Genomic DNA, 20,018 nt, shown 5'->3' on the forward strand with positions numbered 1-20,018 from the left:
TTTTCTTTAATTTTAATCTGTGTGAACTGAACTTTGAACCATTTCTTGTGAAGTGTGAACACGCACAGCACTGTTTGTTGTTTTCCCACAGAGATGGGGATTTTTGAAAACAGTAACACAGAGATGGCAGGGCCAGGCGAGCTGTTTCCCTTTACTAAAAGTTTTTATGCTAAACTGAGCTAACCAACGGCTGGCTCCTCCATATTTAACACACAGAAATGAGAGTGCTATTGATCTACTCGTCTAACACTGGCAGAAAGCAAATAAGGGTATTTACCAAAATGTAAAACTATTCAACTATTCAAGTCACTAGTTTACATCAATGAAATCAGTAACTAAATATCAAATATTCTCAGCATAACTCAGACTAACTTTGCTCACTTTAAAAAACATACACACTAATATGTAGATAAAAACACAACTGCTTTCACTGTAATTGTTATTACAAGTGTTAAAGGACAGCATCGCTATGAAAGAGGACAAATAATTATTATTATCAATGGTCTGTTTTGTTCTCAATTTTCCACAAACTCCTAATATATACAGGATTATCTGGATGTTTACGCTTTGGTCCAACAGATTCCCTTTTGAATCCAGTTTATGATCATTTTTGATTCACTCAGATATTCATATGCATAAGTAGATGCACTTTTAACGACTCAGATGTTTGCAAGTATTTCACCAGGCATTCTCGCCTTAGTTCAACAATAAGAGTAGAGAAACAAGATGAAAGGATGGATGTCATGCGAACCAGGGCTATTACAGTACATGAACACCCCAGATGATATATCATTTCTCTCCCAATCAAGATAGAGATAAACTCAGATTTGTATTTAATATTGCACTTACCGGTTGCATATGTGAGGCCCCAGACCTCCTGGCCATAAACATCTGTCTTGTTCCAGACCAGCCTGTGGACCAGACCAGGCCCAGCGGGATACCAGCGCTGGTACAACCTGCCCTGGACCGATGCACGGACATGCACCTTGGACAGGCCTCCCAGTGGGGAGATGGGCGACAGCGGGGAGGGAGGTGTGAGAAGGATTCGCAGCAGAGAGAGGTAGCCTGCAGCTCGGGTGCTCAAGTAGTTCAGCTTCACAAAGGCTCCTGGGATTGAAACTTCTTCCTGCACTGCCTGGGGAGAACAAGATGAAGAGCAGAGTGTGAAAAACAGGTGACAGAGAAGAGGATTAATGTGAAATGAGACGGAGGGTATTATATAAAAAAGAAAGGTGTTTTATTATTACTTTGTATTTGTGTAATGAGCTCATGTAATACGTGCTAGTGGCAAGTGCAGGAGGAAGTAGTCCACCATATACGTGTTGGCCACAAAGCTGTTACAAGAAGTTCTTCACTGGTAATGAAACATTCTCATTCTCATGTAATACTGATGCCTCTATGTAACCTACATAAGCAGATGAGAACCATCAGCAAGAAGATGAACTATTCCTATTTAGTTTTTCTTAACGCCTGTCAACAGGTCCACGTGCATACTGGATAAGAGGTGTTTACATTTTCCCGGGCAAAAATACAGTACAAGCAGGAGGAGAATTTTTGGATTTTTGCCATTATATTTTGTGCTTTTGATGGTGAAAACACTACAACTTGTGTCCACAGGGCCTCCAAAATCAACAAAATATCAACGTTCCTTCCTATCTTACACACGAGCAAATAAAAAGATGAGCGAATGCTCATCCGTTTTGTTAAAAGTACTTTTATTCATTCATTCTAATATTTCTGTTGGTAAAATTAAGATGCCGTTTGAATCGGTTATTAGCTTAATTCAAATTATCTGTAAGATGAATATCTCTGGCACATTTTCATCAAAGGACTAGAGGCTTTGATTTGATCCCATTTATACACACAGGTGAACACAGCAGTTGTTACCGAGCACACTGTGAACAGAAAGTACTGTTCCTTCACTTGCTTGCTGCTTGTTTGTCCTGAGGTGCTATTTGTGGCGAGGATAAGATGTTCCTTCGTGTTGACAATCTGCTCATAGCAATCTCATCTGATTTTGTGAGTTTAAACTCTGAAGTGCGTTAATGAGTAAAAACATCACAAAAGGATCATATCACCGTGTGTCCAGCTGACACCAAAAGAACTTTGCATACAGTAAGTTGGAACTAAAATGAATTCAGGGTGAGGTTTTGGTCACTGTATAAAAAAAATCTTTGGAGTCACATTGGAGGGTAAATATATAATCACCAGTCTGACCTCCACACCTGACTTTCTGCCACCTAATTTGCTTTTGTGGTGGGGAAGTATATGGATGGAGCACAAATTTGCATTTGGGCTCATTCCTTATTTGCATGATGCAAATATGAGCTAAATTTGCAAAAACCCTGCGAGACCAGGTTGGTTTGTTGCTGAGCTGTTACAAATTGAGCTTCATTCTTTCCGCCTGTCATCTGTAGACGCAAAGCAGCGCGTTGTTGCGTTTTATATAGAAAGAGGTTCTGCACCTGTAGCTCAGGCACGGCTGGCCCCTTCTCTGCACACGCTCCTGTGTATCTGGGGAGCGGGTAGGGCAGCACCAGCGGGTACGGACTCAAAACGCTCCTGATGTCACATTTAGGAGGTTGAGCTTCCTCCCTGGACATGGTGACCTGATCCAGGACCAGGAAGTTGTTGTTAGGCGTCCAGATGGTGCGTGTCTGCTGCAGGAAGGGTGGGCGCTGGAACATCAGGGTCATAGACATCGCACCCAGGGTCACCAAGTCAAAACTAAAGAGTTAAATGACAAAAAGAGACATGATATTGTAGGACGAGTAGAAAAAGAGAAGCTCAGTCCTTTAAATATTCAAGCTGTGGGTGTCTCTACCTTCCATCCTGCCTACTGATGGTGTAACCATACTCTGGATGCTGTGGGAAGGTGATGTTGACTCCAACCAGAGGAGAGCCATCCTGCAGCGCGACGCTACCTCGGATCACAGCCACCCGACTGGAAACACAGAGAGAGGAGTGAAGCCGAGAGATGACAGCTTTACAATGATGGAGAACATAATCATTGTTTGAAGAGAGAGGCATATTGTGACGCACTCGCCAAACGACCTTGTGCATGGAGACAAAGCAAATGCATTTATTCTGCTCGCTACAATTCCCCTCCTATAGGCACAGAAATCTGCCAGAGATTGCCAGGATACAGGGACCATAAATATAGCTTCACCCACAGTAAAACCTTTCAACACCCTGTCATATAAAAAAACAAAAGCTGCACATCATGTTTATATTACAGAGACAGTGGTACCTGCAGCGAATGTGGCTGTGTTGTTCTTTAAATAGCTCTTAAACCATCAGTCAATTCTTGACTAGTTCAAAAAATCCATCTTTATATTTGCAGGTAAAGTGTGAAATACACTGCTTAAATCTGGAATAATCGCTGAACTGGTCAAATGAAGACGGATTCAGAAACACACACACACAGACACACACACACAGACACACACACACACACACACACACACACACACACACACACACACACACACACACACACACACACACACACACACACACACACGTGCACTGATGGAGCCTATCTGTTACTCCAGAAGAGGGATAAATGAAGGATGGTGAGGTTTCCCCGGGTGGCTGCATTGCCCCGTTTGTTACTCCGGTCCTGAAAGCTGCAATCGATTTTCCCCTCTGAAAAAACAGCCACATAATTAATTTATTTGTTTATTCTACAAGTTGAACCAGGGGAGGGGGGAAAAAATGCACTTTGCTATTTTTCAGAGAGGCATCACTTCTTGTTTTCCCAAGCCAAACTTTCTAGGTCATCATCAAGACGGTGAGATGTATTTCCCCTCTTAGATGGCGGTGAGAGGCCTCTGAAAAATTAATGGTGACACCCTCACGACTGGTGTAACTGAATGATACATTAAGCATTAATATGTAACAAACAAATACTCTGCCGCTGTAGCCTGACACTGATAACTGAGGACAATGCATTGTCATGTGACTGATCTCCAGGGCAACACAAATCAATAAGATGAGTCCACAGGCATGTGAACCCACGAAAAGCCTCATTCACATGCAGAAGCACCCACTCTCATTAAACAAATAATGGGTAATGGACGATTTAAAGCGTGAATACAAATGTATTTACTCCATTATCTGCGACTCCTGTCTTTCAACATACCACACAGTAGGACGACTCAAGGACACAGTCGAACAAATACATAAAGGTATGGTATTGGCATGCACACGCAGACGCGGGCACACAAAGAGTAAACAAGCACATACCTGGTATCAAAGGGCACGTCTCCAGGGAGAGTGTGTGTGGCCGCTTTGCCAAGGAGGAAGCGTATGCGCCTGTAGAAGCTGTGAGTGTGTGTGCTGGCAGGCGAGGGGGGTGCAGTGGAGGGCAGCGGGCTCTGCTGCAGCAGGGCCAAGGGGTCGGCCGAGCCGTGACACAGAGGGTCGGAGCCGCAGCTCAACTGCTCGCAACAGTCGGGGTCCACGCAGTCGATCAGGCCGTCTGAAAGGGAAAGGAAGTTCGAAATGTATCAGATAAAAGAGTGAAACACAAGACGCACACACACCGTTTTATGTGAGGAGTCGGCTGGTGAGAGGGTACTTGAATTAACACAGTTAATATAAGATGGACATTAGCATCTTTATAATGCATCGTTAACAAAGGCTTTAATAGATTTAAGTGACTAAGATTTTGAGAACAAATTGCCATCTTAAAGGAGACCTATCATGCTTTTTCGGTTTTTTCCTTTCCCTCAGTGTTTTATATATGTTCTTGTGCAAGTAAAAGATCTTAAAGGTGCTATACATGTATCTAAGAACTGGTCACTTTTTTTTTATTCATAATCCAAACAGTGTACACTTTTTTGAGATCTTTGAGTCTTTATAAAAAAGACGGAAGCTAAAACACCGTTTCAGACAGAGGGGGAATATCGTGCTGCAGCACTGGACATTATGACAAAATGAATGTGTTTGAGCACTAAATCATGTAAAACTATTACAGTAGTAACCCAAAATAATTTTTTTGCATAATATGTCTTCTTTAATGCCCAATGTACTGTATACGTTAGAAGTAGAAAGACATGAAGCAGACCTCATCAAACCTCAGGACTGCCAGGAAATCATTTCAAATCATTTTTAAACACTGAGAAACTCAACTGGAGTAATCTAATCGACAACAATTAACTCCACATGTATCATCATTATCACGAGTATCAATCAAATGAGATTCATTAGGGGACATTAGCATGCAATTATAGCGTCTATTACTATAAATCAGACCTGAATCACCGGCACTATTTGAATGTGATCCATTGAAGTCCGGCGTAAACAATGAGAAACAAAGCGAGGCGGCAGGTAATAGGAGCCAGGCTGGCATTTGTGCTTCCTATTTCAAGCCTGTTTCTGAAAAGGCAGGAAACAGTGCTGACATTTAAATGCATCTGACCCCAGAGCAGGGAGCTAAAGGCCAACAATATTCTATTATAACCTCCTCCTACAAAGGTAGCATAGTACAATGGTCGATTTCCATAAGATTCACTACTTCAACTTGAAAGCACATTCATTAATAGAATTTCTAATATCACTGTCAGTTAACAGGCCGTACAGGTTTGTAGATTGTTATGCTGCCATGGCTGTTAACTCTTCCACACAAAGAAGAGTGAAGAGCAGAAATGATTTTGAACACTTGTCCTACATATAAATATAAATGTGCATGTCATTTCACTGCCTCGCGAGCAGAAAAGAGAAAATGCAGTTTTTTCTTGTTTCAAGCGGAAGAACAATACACGCGCTCCTCTCTCCCATCCAGGCGGAATAATTGAAACCTTCAAAGTTCCTCTTTATTCTCTGATTACCTGTGATAGCATCTCTCCATCTCTGTCTATCTCCAGAGACAAAAAGATTGCAACGAGAGAGAGCTATGAGAGCCTACAGTATATCTGCCAATTAAGGGCGATGGCTGTATTGTGTGGTCGAAAATTATGGTATTTGAAAAACTGTGCAGAGATGTGGAAGGATGGAAAGATAAGAGAAGTGTAAGTGGTCTCCATGAGGCTTTGTTAGTGAGTCTTTCTCTGGCATAATAATGCCTCAGCTGAAGGGTTTGAAACCAGCAGCACAGACACTTCATCAATATTCATATGGCATTATAATGCCACATAATGCAACATATATTCTTTTTTCCATGTTGTGCCTTATAGTATGTATTTAAATGCATTTTTGGTTTGACTGTAATGTAGAGAGAAACCTGTCTCTTCTTCCACCCACTCACCACCTCAACCTCCACCGTACTTATACCTACTAATACAGAGCGAAAGAAAATGTCATATTAAATCAAATCAACACAGATACTGTATATATTAAAGGGGCAGTGCAGCAATTCAGTACTGCACATCCTTCGAGTAGGGAACTCATAAGAGACAGGTTTTAAGAGTAATGAAAAGTTTATAGTTATATTGAAAGCAGCAGAGGCAGCAGACCCCTCCTGACTTTTAGTACAAATATGACTCATATAAATACGGGATCCTACACTTCCCATAATGCAACTAATGGCACTTTTCTGTTCCACCCTCAATCCCTGCCAATTCCCAACAAATGGAATAGTCAGACATGCTGCTCTCACATCTGTCTACTCAAAATGAAGGCTACAGCCAGTGTGGCACAGAGGGTATTTATTTGTGGTTGTGCACTTATTAAAATGTGATTTATTATCTGCAGGCTCTTTAACACGCATGTTTACAGACACCCCCCTTTCATTTTTAAGCATTTCTATCGAGAGTATTAAAGGCACGGGACCACCTGGGGGAATATAAGCTGTGGACCTGCGTTGCTTTCTTCGGTTGGCAGTTGAAGAGTAAAGCCGCTGAAGATCAGCCGACTCACATCTTGTTTACGTTTATTCTTACAGGTGCAAGGCATTAATGCAGTTGTCAGAAATGTAGGCTTTCTCTTGAGTGGAGCATTATATATTGTAGAGGTGTAGTTTATTTCTGTTTGATATTAATATTTGCGCTAGTTTAGCATCCTTAACAAGGATGAGTGGGTACTAGCTTGCCGCTTATGAGTGTTTATTGTAAAATTACACCTGTCAAAACATGTGGACGGGAGCAACAAGTAATGTTGCCTGACTCAACTGATATGCACGTATGCATGTATGGGTAGGTTTACATTTAAGATTGCTCTGTGGTTTATTTTTCCTTAGTTTTATTTCATTTTAACTAAATGTTTTCATTCAAGCTTTATTTGACGGCTAATTGAATGTAAATGGTTCAACAGTAGCCGTCAAATCCTGAGCCTGAACAGCTGACAAGCAGTGAGGTTGTTGACCGTTGACAAGGCAACCAGGTGGCTCACAGCTTGTGTTACGTCACCTGTAAACAAAGAGGATGATTGAGACAGATTAAATCTTATTAATCTTATTAAATCTTATAATTAAATTATCTTTGAAGTTGTTATTGTTCTTAGCGTTATCTATTAGCGTATTGATTCTAAATGCAAATATCTGGTGAATACATGGTTGTACTGTGTTTTGAATCCTGACATTTTGATTTAATACATGTTACTTTGATACTGTGAATATATTAGCTTGTTAAATAGTTTAAATGGAAATGTCACAGTATTATTTGTATTTCCAACTCAGTTGAGTTGGCAGTTAGTTCTGAAAAGTAAAGCCACTGATGATCAGCTGAATCTCAACTTGTCATTCATACAGAATAATTAATTTCTAAAATGTCACCCCTTGAGTCAGCTATCACTCTATGGGTGTAACATCAGCAGCCAGTTAGCTTAGCTTAGCATAAAGACTGGCATCAGGGGAAAATAGCAAGCCTAGCTTCATTCAAAGGCAACAAAATCTCCTTACAAGGTTCTCTACAGCTCACTGATTAAACACCTAGTTTGTTTAATCAATACAAAACCACAATGACAACTTGTGGTTTAATGGTAGGGAGTTCTGTGACTACATTTTGGCTGAGCGCACCGACTTCCTGGAATCTTCCTCAAACTTAATGCACCTTACATCGAACAGGCAGATAGATTTGTTTCAATCTTCTCATCTGCCTGTCTGCAACAAAATATATTTCCTTAATGTTGAATCAATTCCTTTAAACGCTACATATTTAGTTTGTTACCTCCACCAAGGAGGTTATGTTTTCATCAGTGTCCCTTTGTTGGAGGATAGGTCTCAGCCAAAGATAGACTCCATTAACTTTTGGTGTGGATCTGGGTAAAAGGATGGATCCAGGAATTTTTCTTTAAATTTGATTAATGCATGGATCTTGAAAAATCAAATCAAAACATTTAGGTGATTGGTACCTATGATTGAGTACAAAAAGTGAATCTTGGTCCTTGGTGGAGGTATGCACTTTGCACTCATTACTTTTTTATTTAATTTTTAAAAAAAAGAGTAGTCTTTATGTCCAAGCTGAACTATCCCCTGATTTGAGTTATTTGTTTCAGCTGATTAACAACGCTGAGCTGTGTGAAATATCTTTGGAATGGCCCTTTAAAGAGGCAAAGTAAGCAAGGGTTCAGTTCATTTAAGGCGTGCATAAATTAACAGCTAATACGCTCATATGCGATGTGTTAATGTAATAGTAATAGTAGTAGTTTAATTCTTAAACAACACAGATGACCGATCCAGTAATCAAAAAAAAATAATGAGAACTATAAGATAGAACATAATCCATTCATGCGATCCAGAAACCATCATAAGTGCTGGCAGACCACGGTCCTGCTAAGACTTGTTTTCTTTTATTGTTCACCAGACATTTTTTATTGTATAGCTCTGTGGTTATAATCCAGGCTAAGGACCGGTGATTCATGTTTTGAGCAGCCATTTACTCCGACTTTCTGAAGTGCTGGCTTAGTCAGTCAGGCACCTTTGGTAAACAATGTGCAGGGAACAGAAAGGTTACATTGCAGCTATCAGCAGCCTGCACCACCTGGATAAAGGACTTCAAAAAATGTGTATGTGTGTGTTTGAGGCTTCCCGCTGTTGGACACTCACCACAAAACGTGGAACCACATGAAATAAACAAAAGCAAAAAAAGCAAGGAAGCTTTTACTCGACACAAAAGCAACACTACCTTGTTTGCAATGATGGATTACAGCACCGGCTAAACGGGCATGTCCATAATGGATATTTGATGGAGTTTCAAAGTGAATGGGCACAGTTGAGAACAATGTAATATTGCACTATATTCTTAAAACTTGTTGGAAAACAGCCTCAGCTGGGACTGAAATGACGAGGAAATGATTGTAATAAGCGCAACTTCTGCTACTACAGAACTGTTCTTTTCTTGTCTCTTCACCTGAGGATAGAACGACGCAGCCATGAGACTGAGCGACACACACCTCTCACTTGTCAGCAAACACGTCAACGGCGAAGAAGCAGAAATCCATTCTGCATGGTTTGCTGTATTTAGACTTGTGAAAATTGCTCTGAGTGCCTTTTATCTTAGCAGGTGGTATGCATATTAGACATTTAGCTGTGATAAGAAAAACAAAACAGACATACACACTTGCAAAAATGTGCCCGCACACACACACACACGAATACATATTCAATGTAATAATGACCAGCAGGACTCTACAGGAGTCTCAGCAGGACTGGGACGGCACGGAGGGATGAAGGGGAGGAACAATGAGGAAGATTTCTCGGCAGGGGAAACAGGAGCGGAAGTAATGGAATGGAATGGACAATCTGCCAGAGAGACAGAAATGAAAGAGGTAAGGAAGAGAAAAAGAGATAGAAAATGATAGATGATGTTTCGAATGTCACCTCCGTCGTTGTCTGTTCCATCACTGCAGTCAGTTTCCATGACAACGCTGCATCCAGGCCCACTCCATCCAGTCTGGCATACGCAGCGCCAGCCGCTCTGCTCCAGGGTACAGCGCCCGTGCCCGCTGCACAACCCCGGGCAGCCGTCTGAAAAAGGTGTGACACATGTGCGCACACACACACACAAACACACATTTTTGGCTTTCATGAGCATGTTGGAGGAGCACATAGGAAATTTTAATCTCAGATAAAGATAAATTACCTTTCACAACGACGTCCAAATCATGTGTAACTGTGGGGAGAACAAAGTGAGAACTGGGTAAGAGGAATCAGTTGTTAATGCTAATTTTCCCAACGAAGGCGACACCTTTTTTTTCTTTTTCTTTTTTTTACCCATTAATCATACTAATCATAATATCACAAGGAATAATTAAACACTCCAACATGCACACACACGCAGCTCACCAATGTTACAGTGCTCTCCCTCCCAGCCAGGCTGACAGATGCAGGTCCCATCGTGGCACTGGCCGTGTTCTTCGCAGCGAGGATGGCACGCTCTCTGGTCGCATGCAGCGCCAATCCAACCCTCCTCGCACTGGCACTGACCCTCTGAGCAGACACCGTGGCTGCCACATGGCACCGGGCACAGCTCTGCCGGATAGGTGGGTGGGGACACGTGTGAGAAAAAAAGCGCGCAAGTGTGAGAGGAAGAGAGAGTGAGAAATGAAGGAATCGAGAGGTGGAAGGAAAAAAACATTTTTTTTTTTTAAAAAAAGACCACAGGGGACGAGGAGAGAGGAAAAAAGTAAAAAAAAAAAATTCAGACCTGGGGGTGAGACATTGGAGGTAGGTGAGAGAAAAAAAAAAACACAAGCGATAGAAGAGGATAACCTCTGAGACTAAAAAGTCTACTTTCTCACAGTACACAATCTTCCCACCTCTAATAGCCAAACTCCCTGAAGGACGGGAAGAGTGAATAGACTCATAATCACAGCCAAATGATTCGTATTTGCACCGCATATTTAAACTACAGGGACTCCAATTCAGCTCTATTATTCTTTCTGACATTTTGATCAGATTTGACGGGTATGTTAATACCCCTTCTTTTCCTTCACCTCTCCATCTTTGTCTCTGTCATCCTTACCTTTTCACTATCCCTTGGCCTTCCTCTCTCTTGCAACATCCCTTTAAAATCTCCTTTTCTCCGCACTGCTCACCATCTAACTCTCCACCTCTTTCTCTCTCTCTTTCTCTGCAGAAGCAAAGCCTCATCCATCAGTAAAGAGAGCAAAGTGCTGGAGGCACACAAAGACTACTTATCCAGCTGCAGTAAAAAGTTATTTCAATTTAAATATACATAGCATGGAGAGGGAGGAAAAAGTGGATTAAAGTTGGAGAGTTTTTCAGCTCTCTATTAGAATTACATTAGCTTAGCTATGCTTCAACAAGGCCAGGACGCAGAATTGCCGGGCCCTTTTGATTAAAAGCCCGGCAGGTAGAGAGAGGCCACTCATATCTCAGATATTCAGCCACGGTTTGTCATTATCATAGGCTATATCACTATATTAAGGCATGCATGCACCTGAGAGCAGGAAGCTAATGCCAATTGCCTGCAAATCACTGGCGTGCATTGCAAAGCGGATCCTTCCCAACACCAGCGTTGTGAAGTGTGGTGGAAACAGGAGAGGCAGTGCTACCATGCCTATTTTCCTCTCTGTCAGTTTACACTTCAAGGACAAGGACACTTTTCTCACTGCGTAGCACAGAGTACTGCATTCTATATTTTCGAACACTACAGCGCACATGCTTTAGTTTTCTCGTTACAATGGCTGCCTTTTCTTTACAATCTGTGCAGCATGTCTGTCTATTTCACACGGAAAACTTTGCCCAGTGCAGAGGGGAACCAAGGTCGATGTAAGAAATCTTTTAGAAGCATATTTAAAAGGCACACAGTGACTAATATGTAACGTACAGGTAAAAGGTTTTTGCAATAAACATCAGCAAGCTTTTAAATGCCAAGCTGGAGTGTCCCTCAGAGTAGCAGTCTGCGAAAGGCCTTGCAGCAAAGTGAGAATGGAGGTCTTTTTTTTTTTCTCCCCTCATTTAGCTGAAGGGAATATGTGCGTGAGTATACTGCATGTGTGTCACACTGGAAATGCACAGTAAAGTGTGGAGGGTGGGAGTGGGGCTCCAGAGTGCTGCCGTCAGAGAGTCATGAGGGGAAATCTCATTTACGACCGGCATGAAGAGAGTGCAAAAAACGCACATGCATGCAAACACGCACACACACACACACACACACAGGCACAGACCCATTTCACAGAGTGGCTCCAATCCATATTTCTCTCTCATGTCTGTCAAATCCCCAGAAAATAGTATCTGGCATGACCATGCACACTACAAGAACACTGGCAAACTAGTGATGTGCAGCTGCAATTTCCCGTGTTTTTTTCCGCGGCTGAACAATAATCCGCAGGTCTTACCAGTGTAGCAGTCTGGTCCCGTCCAGTTGGGCTGGCAGGCGCAGGTGTCTGACTCAGGGAGATAGGTGCCATGTCCTGAACACTGCTCCTGACAGGCTGGCAGCGGGTCATCACAGCTCACTCCTGCCCAGCCTGCCGAGCACACGCACTCGCCGCGCACGCACACGCCGTGCCCGCCGCACTGAGGGTCCACGCAGTCCACTGTAGAGAGAGAGAGAGAGGACAAAAGGAAAAAGCAAGAATGAGTCAAGGGTGAGAGGAGGGAGTGAAGGGGAGGAGGGGTGGGAGGGCGCCTGCCTCATTATAATCACCAGTTCACCGAGTATGAAAGCAGTGTTCTTTGCATCCCATCCAGGAGTTAACCACCCTAGCTACAATCCCTGTATCTGTTCCACAACATTACACTTCATAGGACACTTAGAACTGAGGCTTTGATAAGGGGTGAAATGGGTTGGTTTGTGTGTGTGTGTCATGGTGGTCTGCGCTCTGCTGTGTTAGTGTGTGTAATTACAGCTCTGAGCGCCCAGCCAAAGCTCAGCACAGTTCAGTTCAGTTCAGCTCAGCTCAGCTCAGCTCAGCTCCGCCGCTCAAGGTCAAACACCTGATTCGGTCTCCACAGGCCGAGGAAGTGGAGCCGACAGCAGGGCGGTGTTCGGGACAGCTGTGCCATCAGGTTATGATCAATGTAACATCATAATTGTTTTAAATATCACAGCTTTGTTTGTTTTGGCTAATTTATTGGGTGGTTTTACAATGGACAGCTGCAGGTGGAGGATGTGACAAAAGGGCCACGGCTGGTTTCCTCTACAACTGTAAAGAGCTGCTTGAGCTACCTGCATCATTAATGTGTCATTTAATCCATAGGCCATTTTTTTACTTTATTTACTTAATGCTCTATGTGTTAACAACAACAATATAACAGTAACAACAGTATATAACAGAAATACAACATATATTTGGATTTTTTTTAAATGTATTTATTACTTTTGTTATTTTCTGAATAGATTAAGTTACTTAGAAATTGCATAATTTGGCACATGAGAGGTAAAACACATGTTCGAGGACAGAACTGCCAGCTGCCACAAGACTGTTTCCTGTGCAAGAACAGTATAATATTGTATGCATACATGCTATTTTTAGATATTCATGTGTATATGTGTTTAATTTTTTAAAGTTTTTATATATTTTTTATAATTTAAGATAATACAGGTAGATTTGTGCACATTGCACACTTGGTATTCTGTTATATATTTACATATGTTTTATAGTTGTTTTTTTTGGTATTTTAATAACTTATTTCTAGTTCTTTGTATCTAGTGTAGATGAGTATAGATGTGCTATATTTCAGTAAGTAATTTCTTGTAAAGGATCAATAAAGTATGTATGTATGTATCTAATTTATGTGGAAAGAAAATTAGAAAAATAAATGTTATTTAAAATTGTTTGTGTTGTCTTCCTGCATTTTTCAGGACTAAACGATAAGCTTAAAAGAACCATGTTGATAGGACATTAACTTCATACATTTTCACAGATTTTATTTTATTTTGCCTTTTTTACTTCGGGATGAAGATTATTGAGTTCGTACCACCAGGAGAGTAATGTTATCTGAAGTCATAGGGAGTGTGTTTTCTTCTCTGTGATTTTTTTGGTGGACATTAATCTTTGACGGACATCTAGAGCCATCACTGAAAAGAGTACAATGCAGTGAGTAATGTTTGATTTCTGTGCATTTCAATTTGACAGCGACACAGTTAAATTATAACATGAGAAGAAGAAGAGGTGCGACTGAACTGTAAAACAAACTTAATACTCAAACGTCCGCATTTGATTTTACTTTAAAGTCAGGTGTAAGGAACAATTGGCAACACTAAAATAACCCTAAATCAATTCATTAATGTCACAACTTTAGTCATGTCTTTAGTAATAAATTATTAAAAAAAGCTGCAGTAAAAACAACTTGAAAATTATAGGCTAATTGGCTACTGTTGTACAAGAATATGATTAATTTTGCTGTTCACAACTTGATAACATTTTTTTTTCCCCTTAATCCTACTATGCAGAAATAAAAAGAGATATTGTTATTATTTTAACATTAAAAGTGCTGTAGTGACCGGACAAGAAAGTTATGACAGATGTAAGCCTGTGTATTTTAACTGGGGAAAATAATGGGGGGACATTTAAACTTTCCCATTTTAACCACCTTTGTGGCCATTCAAGTATTGATTTTCTGAGTTTACGGGGTGCACTTGAATGCACCATGAGGTTCCTTCCAGCGCACATATCCTAAGTCACAAAGTAGTTTAAAACTTGCACCTGAATGTACCATGACTCTGAAACGCCGACTGATGTAAATCGCATCAATAAGGATCAAAGTGAAAATTTTCAAAGATGCATCCATTGATGCCAAAAAAGCCCAAAACACAACACTGACATATTTATTTTTTTGGGCGACTGTGTTAGAACACCTTTGCCTATTTACATATCCTATATTCATATTTATCATGGGTCATGTCTCTGTCTCCGATATTCATTGTTCTTTTAGCTCCATTTTGGTCTCAACCAACTCCTGAGGAAAATGTCTGCCTTTCTAGGAGCTACATATTCCAGTATGTTCTCGAGCTAGTCGCTAACTTTGTCTGCCTGCCAATTGGTGCTGGGCAGGCTGCAAACAGCTGCCTTCTGCAGCTGGAAAGTGGGTCGATGTGGGCAGAGTTGCTGGCTGGAAATTCAAAACAATGATGCATGTTTTCCAATTAAAGGTTTTTTTGGAGAGTTGGTTGGACTGATGATCTAAGGATTAATGATACCATATGCTGTACAGATTGCAAAGCCCATTGAGGTAAATTTGTGATTTGGGCTATATGGATTAAAATTGACTTTACTGACTTCACTTCGTTAAGTCAGGTGATTCTTCTCTCGGTGTTCGTCTCTACAAGGGACCCCTGTCAAATTACACATAGTCATTTGATCCATTGTCAGTGTCAAAATATTGATCAGTGCTGCTGCTCATTCATTTAAATGTGTATATATGGTGACCTTTTAAGGTGTATATGTGCTTTGGAGAGGGTAAAACTCCTTACCTTGTTCACAGTTAACGCCTTTGTAGGCTGGACTACATATGCAGATTCCCTGGATGCAGGAGCCGTGGTTGGAGCAGGTGGGGTCGATACACTGACCTTCCTCCACGTTACACTCGGCCCCCTTCCACCCTGCCAGGCATACACACCTTCCTTTCTCGTACATGCCGTTACCGCTGCACAACACGGGGCATGAATCTGCAACGGGACAAACACAGATTACACCCACGTACTCAGTAGTACACACATGCAAACACACACACTCAGTGCTGCAGTATATTAGCTGGGAGACCGCAGTAACCTACGGTGAGTGGGGCTACGCTCTCTTATCTCAGCAAGTGCGCGGATTCAGCAAATCCTCAAGCAGCCCCTGTCTCCCTCTCTTTCTCTCTCGCACACACATGCACATACACACTCACGCACGCGTATACGCACACACACACACTCCAGCTTATCCCTCACGCTGTTTCAATTTACTCAAGCACCACCTGAGCCTGGCTACCACGGCAACCCAGGAATTGTAGAAAATCCCCCCAACGTCACCTCACTCGCTCTGAACAGGCCGTGAAAACAATCGTGAAAACGGAAGATTAGGAGGGAGAGCATTAGGGGTTTATAGAATGAGGGTGGAAAGCAGAGCTATCTCCATGCAGAGATGGAGAGCTGTGTGGCTAATGTAATGACAGCCAGGTAGAATAAAGTCAGTGAGTGTCTGACGATGACGCACTGACAGTTACACACGCACGCACACACCTCCTCCCCATTGCAGCTGGAGGAGGTATGGCAGCTCCAGACTTCAAATGGATTAGAAAGACGATCCAGAACCAACAGCGTTTTTTCCGGGATAATTTGCAATGAAGGCCCTGTGCGTTCATGCGTGCGGGCATGTGTTATGTGTTTGTTTGATCCTTTGTTAAATCTAACACTCTGTAGCCCACAGTAATAAATTCACACTTCACTTTTTACAAGTCTTGCCAAAACTTGCTGTCTAACTTTTCAAACAGAGAATATCATAACGCGAGCAAATGAGCAAAGATGAGAGGAACAAATGAATAAATGATGAGCGTAAATAAATCATAGAGTGTGATATCATATCAGCTGTTTCTACACAATGAGACAGATACAACTACAATAATTTTACAAAGAAGGACAGCGGGGGAGAGAGAGAATGGGGAACGGAGGCAGGGAGTAAGCAAGAGGCAGAAAGAGAAACAAATGACAGAGAGGTAAGAGAGGAGAAGAGACAGAGCTGTGCAGACGATATGGAATGGTCGCAGTTAAAAGATGGTGAAGCTATTGATGTTATATTTTTCTTATTTTCAACAAATCCCATGAAAAGCCTGATTCATCTTATTTCTCTGCGCCATTAAAATCCATTATAGGCTCAAAACATCAGCGAACCACACAGGCACTGAGTGACGTGTTCATTATGACGAACATGGACACTGTAGTTTATTATGAGTCATACTGTAAATTATCTGACAAAAGCTATTATTAAAAAAATAGCCTTGTCTTCCAGAATAACCAGGGGTGCAAAAACAACACAAACAAATAAAGGCCCTGTAACATTACCTATACTCTGTAGCACTTCATATTAAAGGTGCAATGTGTAAGAATTGATCACCTTTGGAATTCATACACAAAATAAATAGGTGGCAGCACATCCAGTAAATGCTAACTGTTGTTATCTCTAGCTGCTGTTTGCTAGTAAGCTCATTAGCCATGCAGCTAGCAGTCCAGACTGAAAGTTAAGAGAACCAAGGGCGTGTTTTTGTTTACACCACTAGCACAGGAGCTCTAAACTGGGACGGGTCGGGGCTAGCTGGTTAGCATGCTGACTTCAATATATTTTATTGCAACACAATTGCCTTTAGATGTCATAGCGCCTCTGTTGATGATTTAGTTTTGATTGTTTTCAACTAAAATTCTTACATTTTGCATCTTTAGGGTGCACATAGTAAGCATTATTCAGTAGGTAAAAACACCCTTATAAGTCATTGTGAGATGCCTATTTACATTAATAAGACTATATAATTTGGATAATATTATATAATATTAATAATATTTCTATCTCTCAGTGCAGTGGCATGGCGTGGCCTCAGCACTATGGCTTCATGGCTCTGCAGACTGAGGCTGGGCTCACAGTGATCCCTCTCACATGATCTTATGGGGAAGCAGACGTAAACAAAATGGAGATAAGCGTGGTGCAACAACTTGCTGTCGTAACACATTGCAATGAGAAGAAAACCAAAGCAGAAGGTTAAACAAGTCTGGATGAGTGGGGAGACATGGTTGACGCAGGCTTTCTATTGTTCAGCGAGAACAGGAGGGGAGGTTTTAAGTTTCCGCCAACAGCAGTATGCTAATTAGCGCTAGCCTCTGGGGCTAAAATGATTACCATTGCTTGGCAGCTCAGGACTGCCCTGACGAGTCTGTGAGCATCTGTAAACCCCTCACATTACTTGATAACAGTTTACTTTGAACTGCCATCGCACTGTTAGTCTTAATAATGTTAATAAGCATTTTAAACATGACGTATTATTACCTATAAATGTTTCAAATCAACATCTGCAGCAGGGGAGGTGGGCTGCCCTTTGAGTCAAGAGAAGACGTTTTGTGTGAAGAGAAACGCATGTGTGGGAAGTTTTATTGACAGCGCTTGGAAAAACAGCAGAATGGAAGCAGCGGGAAATAGAGAAAGAATTATTGTTGAGTGCGCCTGGTCTGGCGGTGGACTAATGGAATTGGTACTGTGGAGTTGTGCATTATACTGAATTTATCAGGACCACAGGTCAACATGGAGGAAATGTTGAATTTTCATTAACAGAAAACAGCATCAACATTAGATTATAATGGAAGCACATTAGAAAAAACAGGAAGGCAGTCTGACTAAAATGAGAAAAAAAATATTATTATAAGGCAGGGGAAACAAGGAAAAAGGCGGTGTTTATTTTATAGGCCAGTTTTATTGAATACAGGCCTGATTCCTTCTGTAGTTAAGGTGAAGAAAGGTCCCAACATAATTTAAGAGTCTGCTTTACAATGTTCTGGTGCAGTAAATAGTACAACTGAACCAAAAGCGTATTAACGGCTGAAAATAGTCCCTTGCAGATGTCCTGTTCAAGCTATATTAAATTACTGAGCCTTTGGGCCAACTCCTGTTTCTAAATGCACTATATCAATAAAAGTAACATGACTTGACTTATCAGATATCTTGACAGTGATCTTGATATCTTACCTTTGGCACAGTCTGGACCCAAGAATCCAGCGAAGCAGTGGCAGTGTCCAGCCACACACTCTCCGTTTCCATTACAGTCGGTGGAGCAGCCATCCATTGAGTCTGCACAACCACACACAAACATTTACACACATTCACTAATCAGACATGAAAAGGCAGAAGGACAACAAACCCAAAAGACTAAACTTGAAAATATTCCACAAGTAACTCCATAAGCTGGCATCGCTCTCTGTTATTGAATGAGAGATCTGATAAGCAATGGATGGCTCCCCAGACTCAGGGGCTATATTAGATTAGTCTGATCCAGCTGCTATCACTCTCTGGGGAATGGCCAAGCACTCACTTACACTCAGTAGCACTAAGCACATTATACTGCATTACAGGTTGGAAACACACTGCACGCAAATTTACAAACATCAGGGCCTAATCAACAAACTGTTTACAAGGGGCGCAGTTTGGAACGAGACTGAGCAACATAAAATCTGACATTGTGAGCGCGCAACTTAGTGGGGGAATGGATAACACTGCGTCGCCATGGTAGCTACGCTCTCCGCGCTGCAAAGATCAATGTGATGCTTGTTCCGACTAGTGCTTCGTCTCATCTGGATACGCGTGTTTCATCATATCCTTCTGTAGGCTTTATAGGTTTCATCATATCCCTCCATCACACTGCAATTAGCTGCCTTCCTTTTACCGTTCTCCTTTTCTCCCATTGATATGTCCATCATGTCAGAGCTCATTCTACAGACTGCATGGCAAAGACAGATAAAGAGGGAGAACACTCCTGTGCTTTTAGAGCATTATATAAGCTGTGTCAGCTCTACTCGATATGGCACATTCTGGTGGTAGCCAGAGGATCTGAACTGTGCTGCCGGTTGCCTTGTGCCAGGCGAGCTCTATCGAAGCTAGATAGAGTAATTAAAATGGGTGTCGTGGGTGTCATCCTTTATTTGACCCCGCGCCGTCCTGCGTGGCTCCTCTGGAAGGACGTCGACTCCAGAGTCAAAGCGCTGCGCTCCCCTGGCTCGCTCTGTTCAGGGAGCATGGATGACAAATCCTTCATTGGCATGGTCTCTCTCGCGCGCACGCACACATTTACAAACACATGCACACACAAAGTTATTACGTGACGACCGCCTCGAGGTACATGTGACACATGCTAATGAGACAGGCCCTGCCAGTAGCCGACAGCACAGCGTTATCCTCCACAGCGGCGCATCACTACAGAAACCAAAGTCATTTTCACCTCCATCACCTGTCATCGTCACTCTGATGGAGAGAGGGAGTGGCAATCATCTTTTCTCCCACACAGTCAGGAGGACTCACAAACCCTATCTCTTTCTCCCACTCTTGAAATAAAAAAAAAAAAATCCACATGCACAAATTCTGATATTGTATCTGGCACCTGACACATGCAATGAACAAAAACTCTTCTGCAGGGTCACGAAGTTCCTTCTAAT

The 20,018-nt window shown here is 41.9% G+C and overlaps 1 protein-coding gene across 2 annotated transcripts in view; it reads right to left on the reverse strand.

Moving 5' to 3' along the window:
- Nucleotides 1-20,018, reverse strand: part of tenm1 (teneurin transmembrane protein 1) — a 192,607-nt gene that overhangs the window by 64,283 nt on the left and 108,306 nt on the right. For both annotated transcript variants that reach the window (XM_084353147.1, XM_084353148.1), the window contains 10 exons: nt 18,559-18,660; nt 15,324-15,518; nt 12,244-12,444; nt 10,226-10,411; nt 10,023-10,052; nt 9,761-9,907; nt 4,249-4,483; nt 2,825-2,944; nt 2,466-2,727; nt 850-1,135 (listed from right to left, as the gene is read on the reverse strand). In XM_084353147.1, coding sequence (XP_084209273.1) covers nt 850-1,135; nt 2,466-2,727; nt 2,825-2,944; nt 4,249-4,483; nt 9,761-9,907; nt 10,023-10,052; nt 10,226-10,411; nt 12,244-12,444; nt 15,324-15,518; nt 18,559-18,660 — 1,764 coding nt within the window. The remainder of the gene's footprint in view (nt 1-849; nt 1,136-2,465; nt 2,728-2,824; nt 2,945-4,248; nt 4,484-9,760; nt 9,908-10,022; nt 10,053-10,225; nt 10,412-12,243; nt 12,445-15,323; nt 15,519-18,558; nt 18,661-20,018) is intronic.

Source organism: Pagrus pagrus (assembly GCF_965226575.1).
Source record: "Pagrus pagrus genome assembly, chromosome: 5".
NCBI classification, from domain to species: Eukaryota; Metazoa; Chordata; class Actinopteri; order Spariformes; family Sparidae; genus Pagrus; species Pagrus pagrus.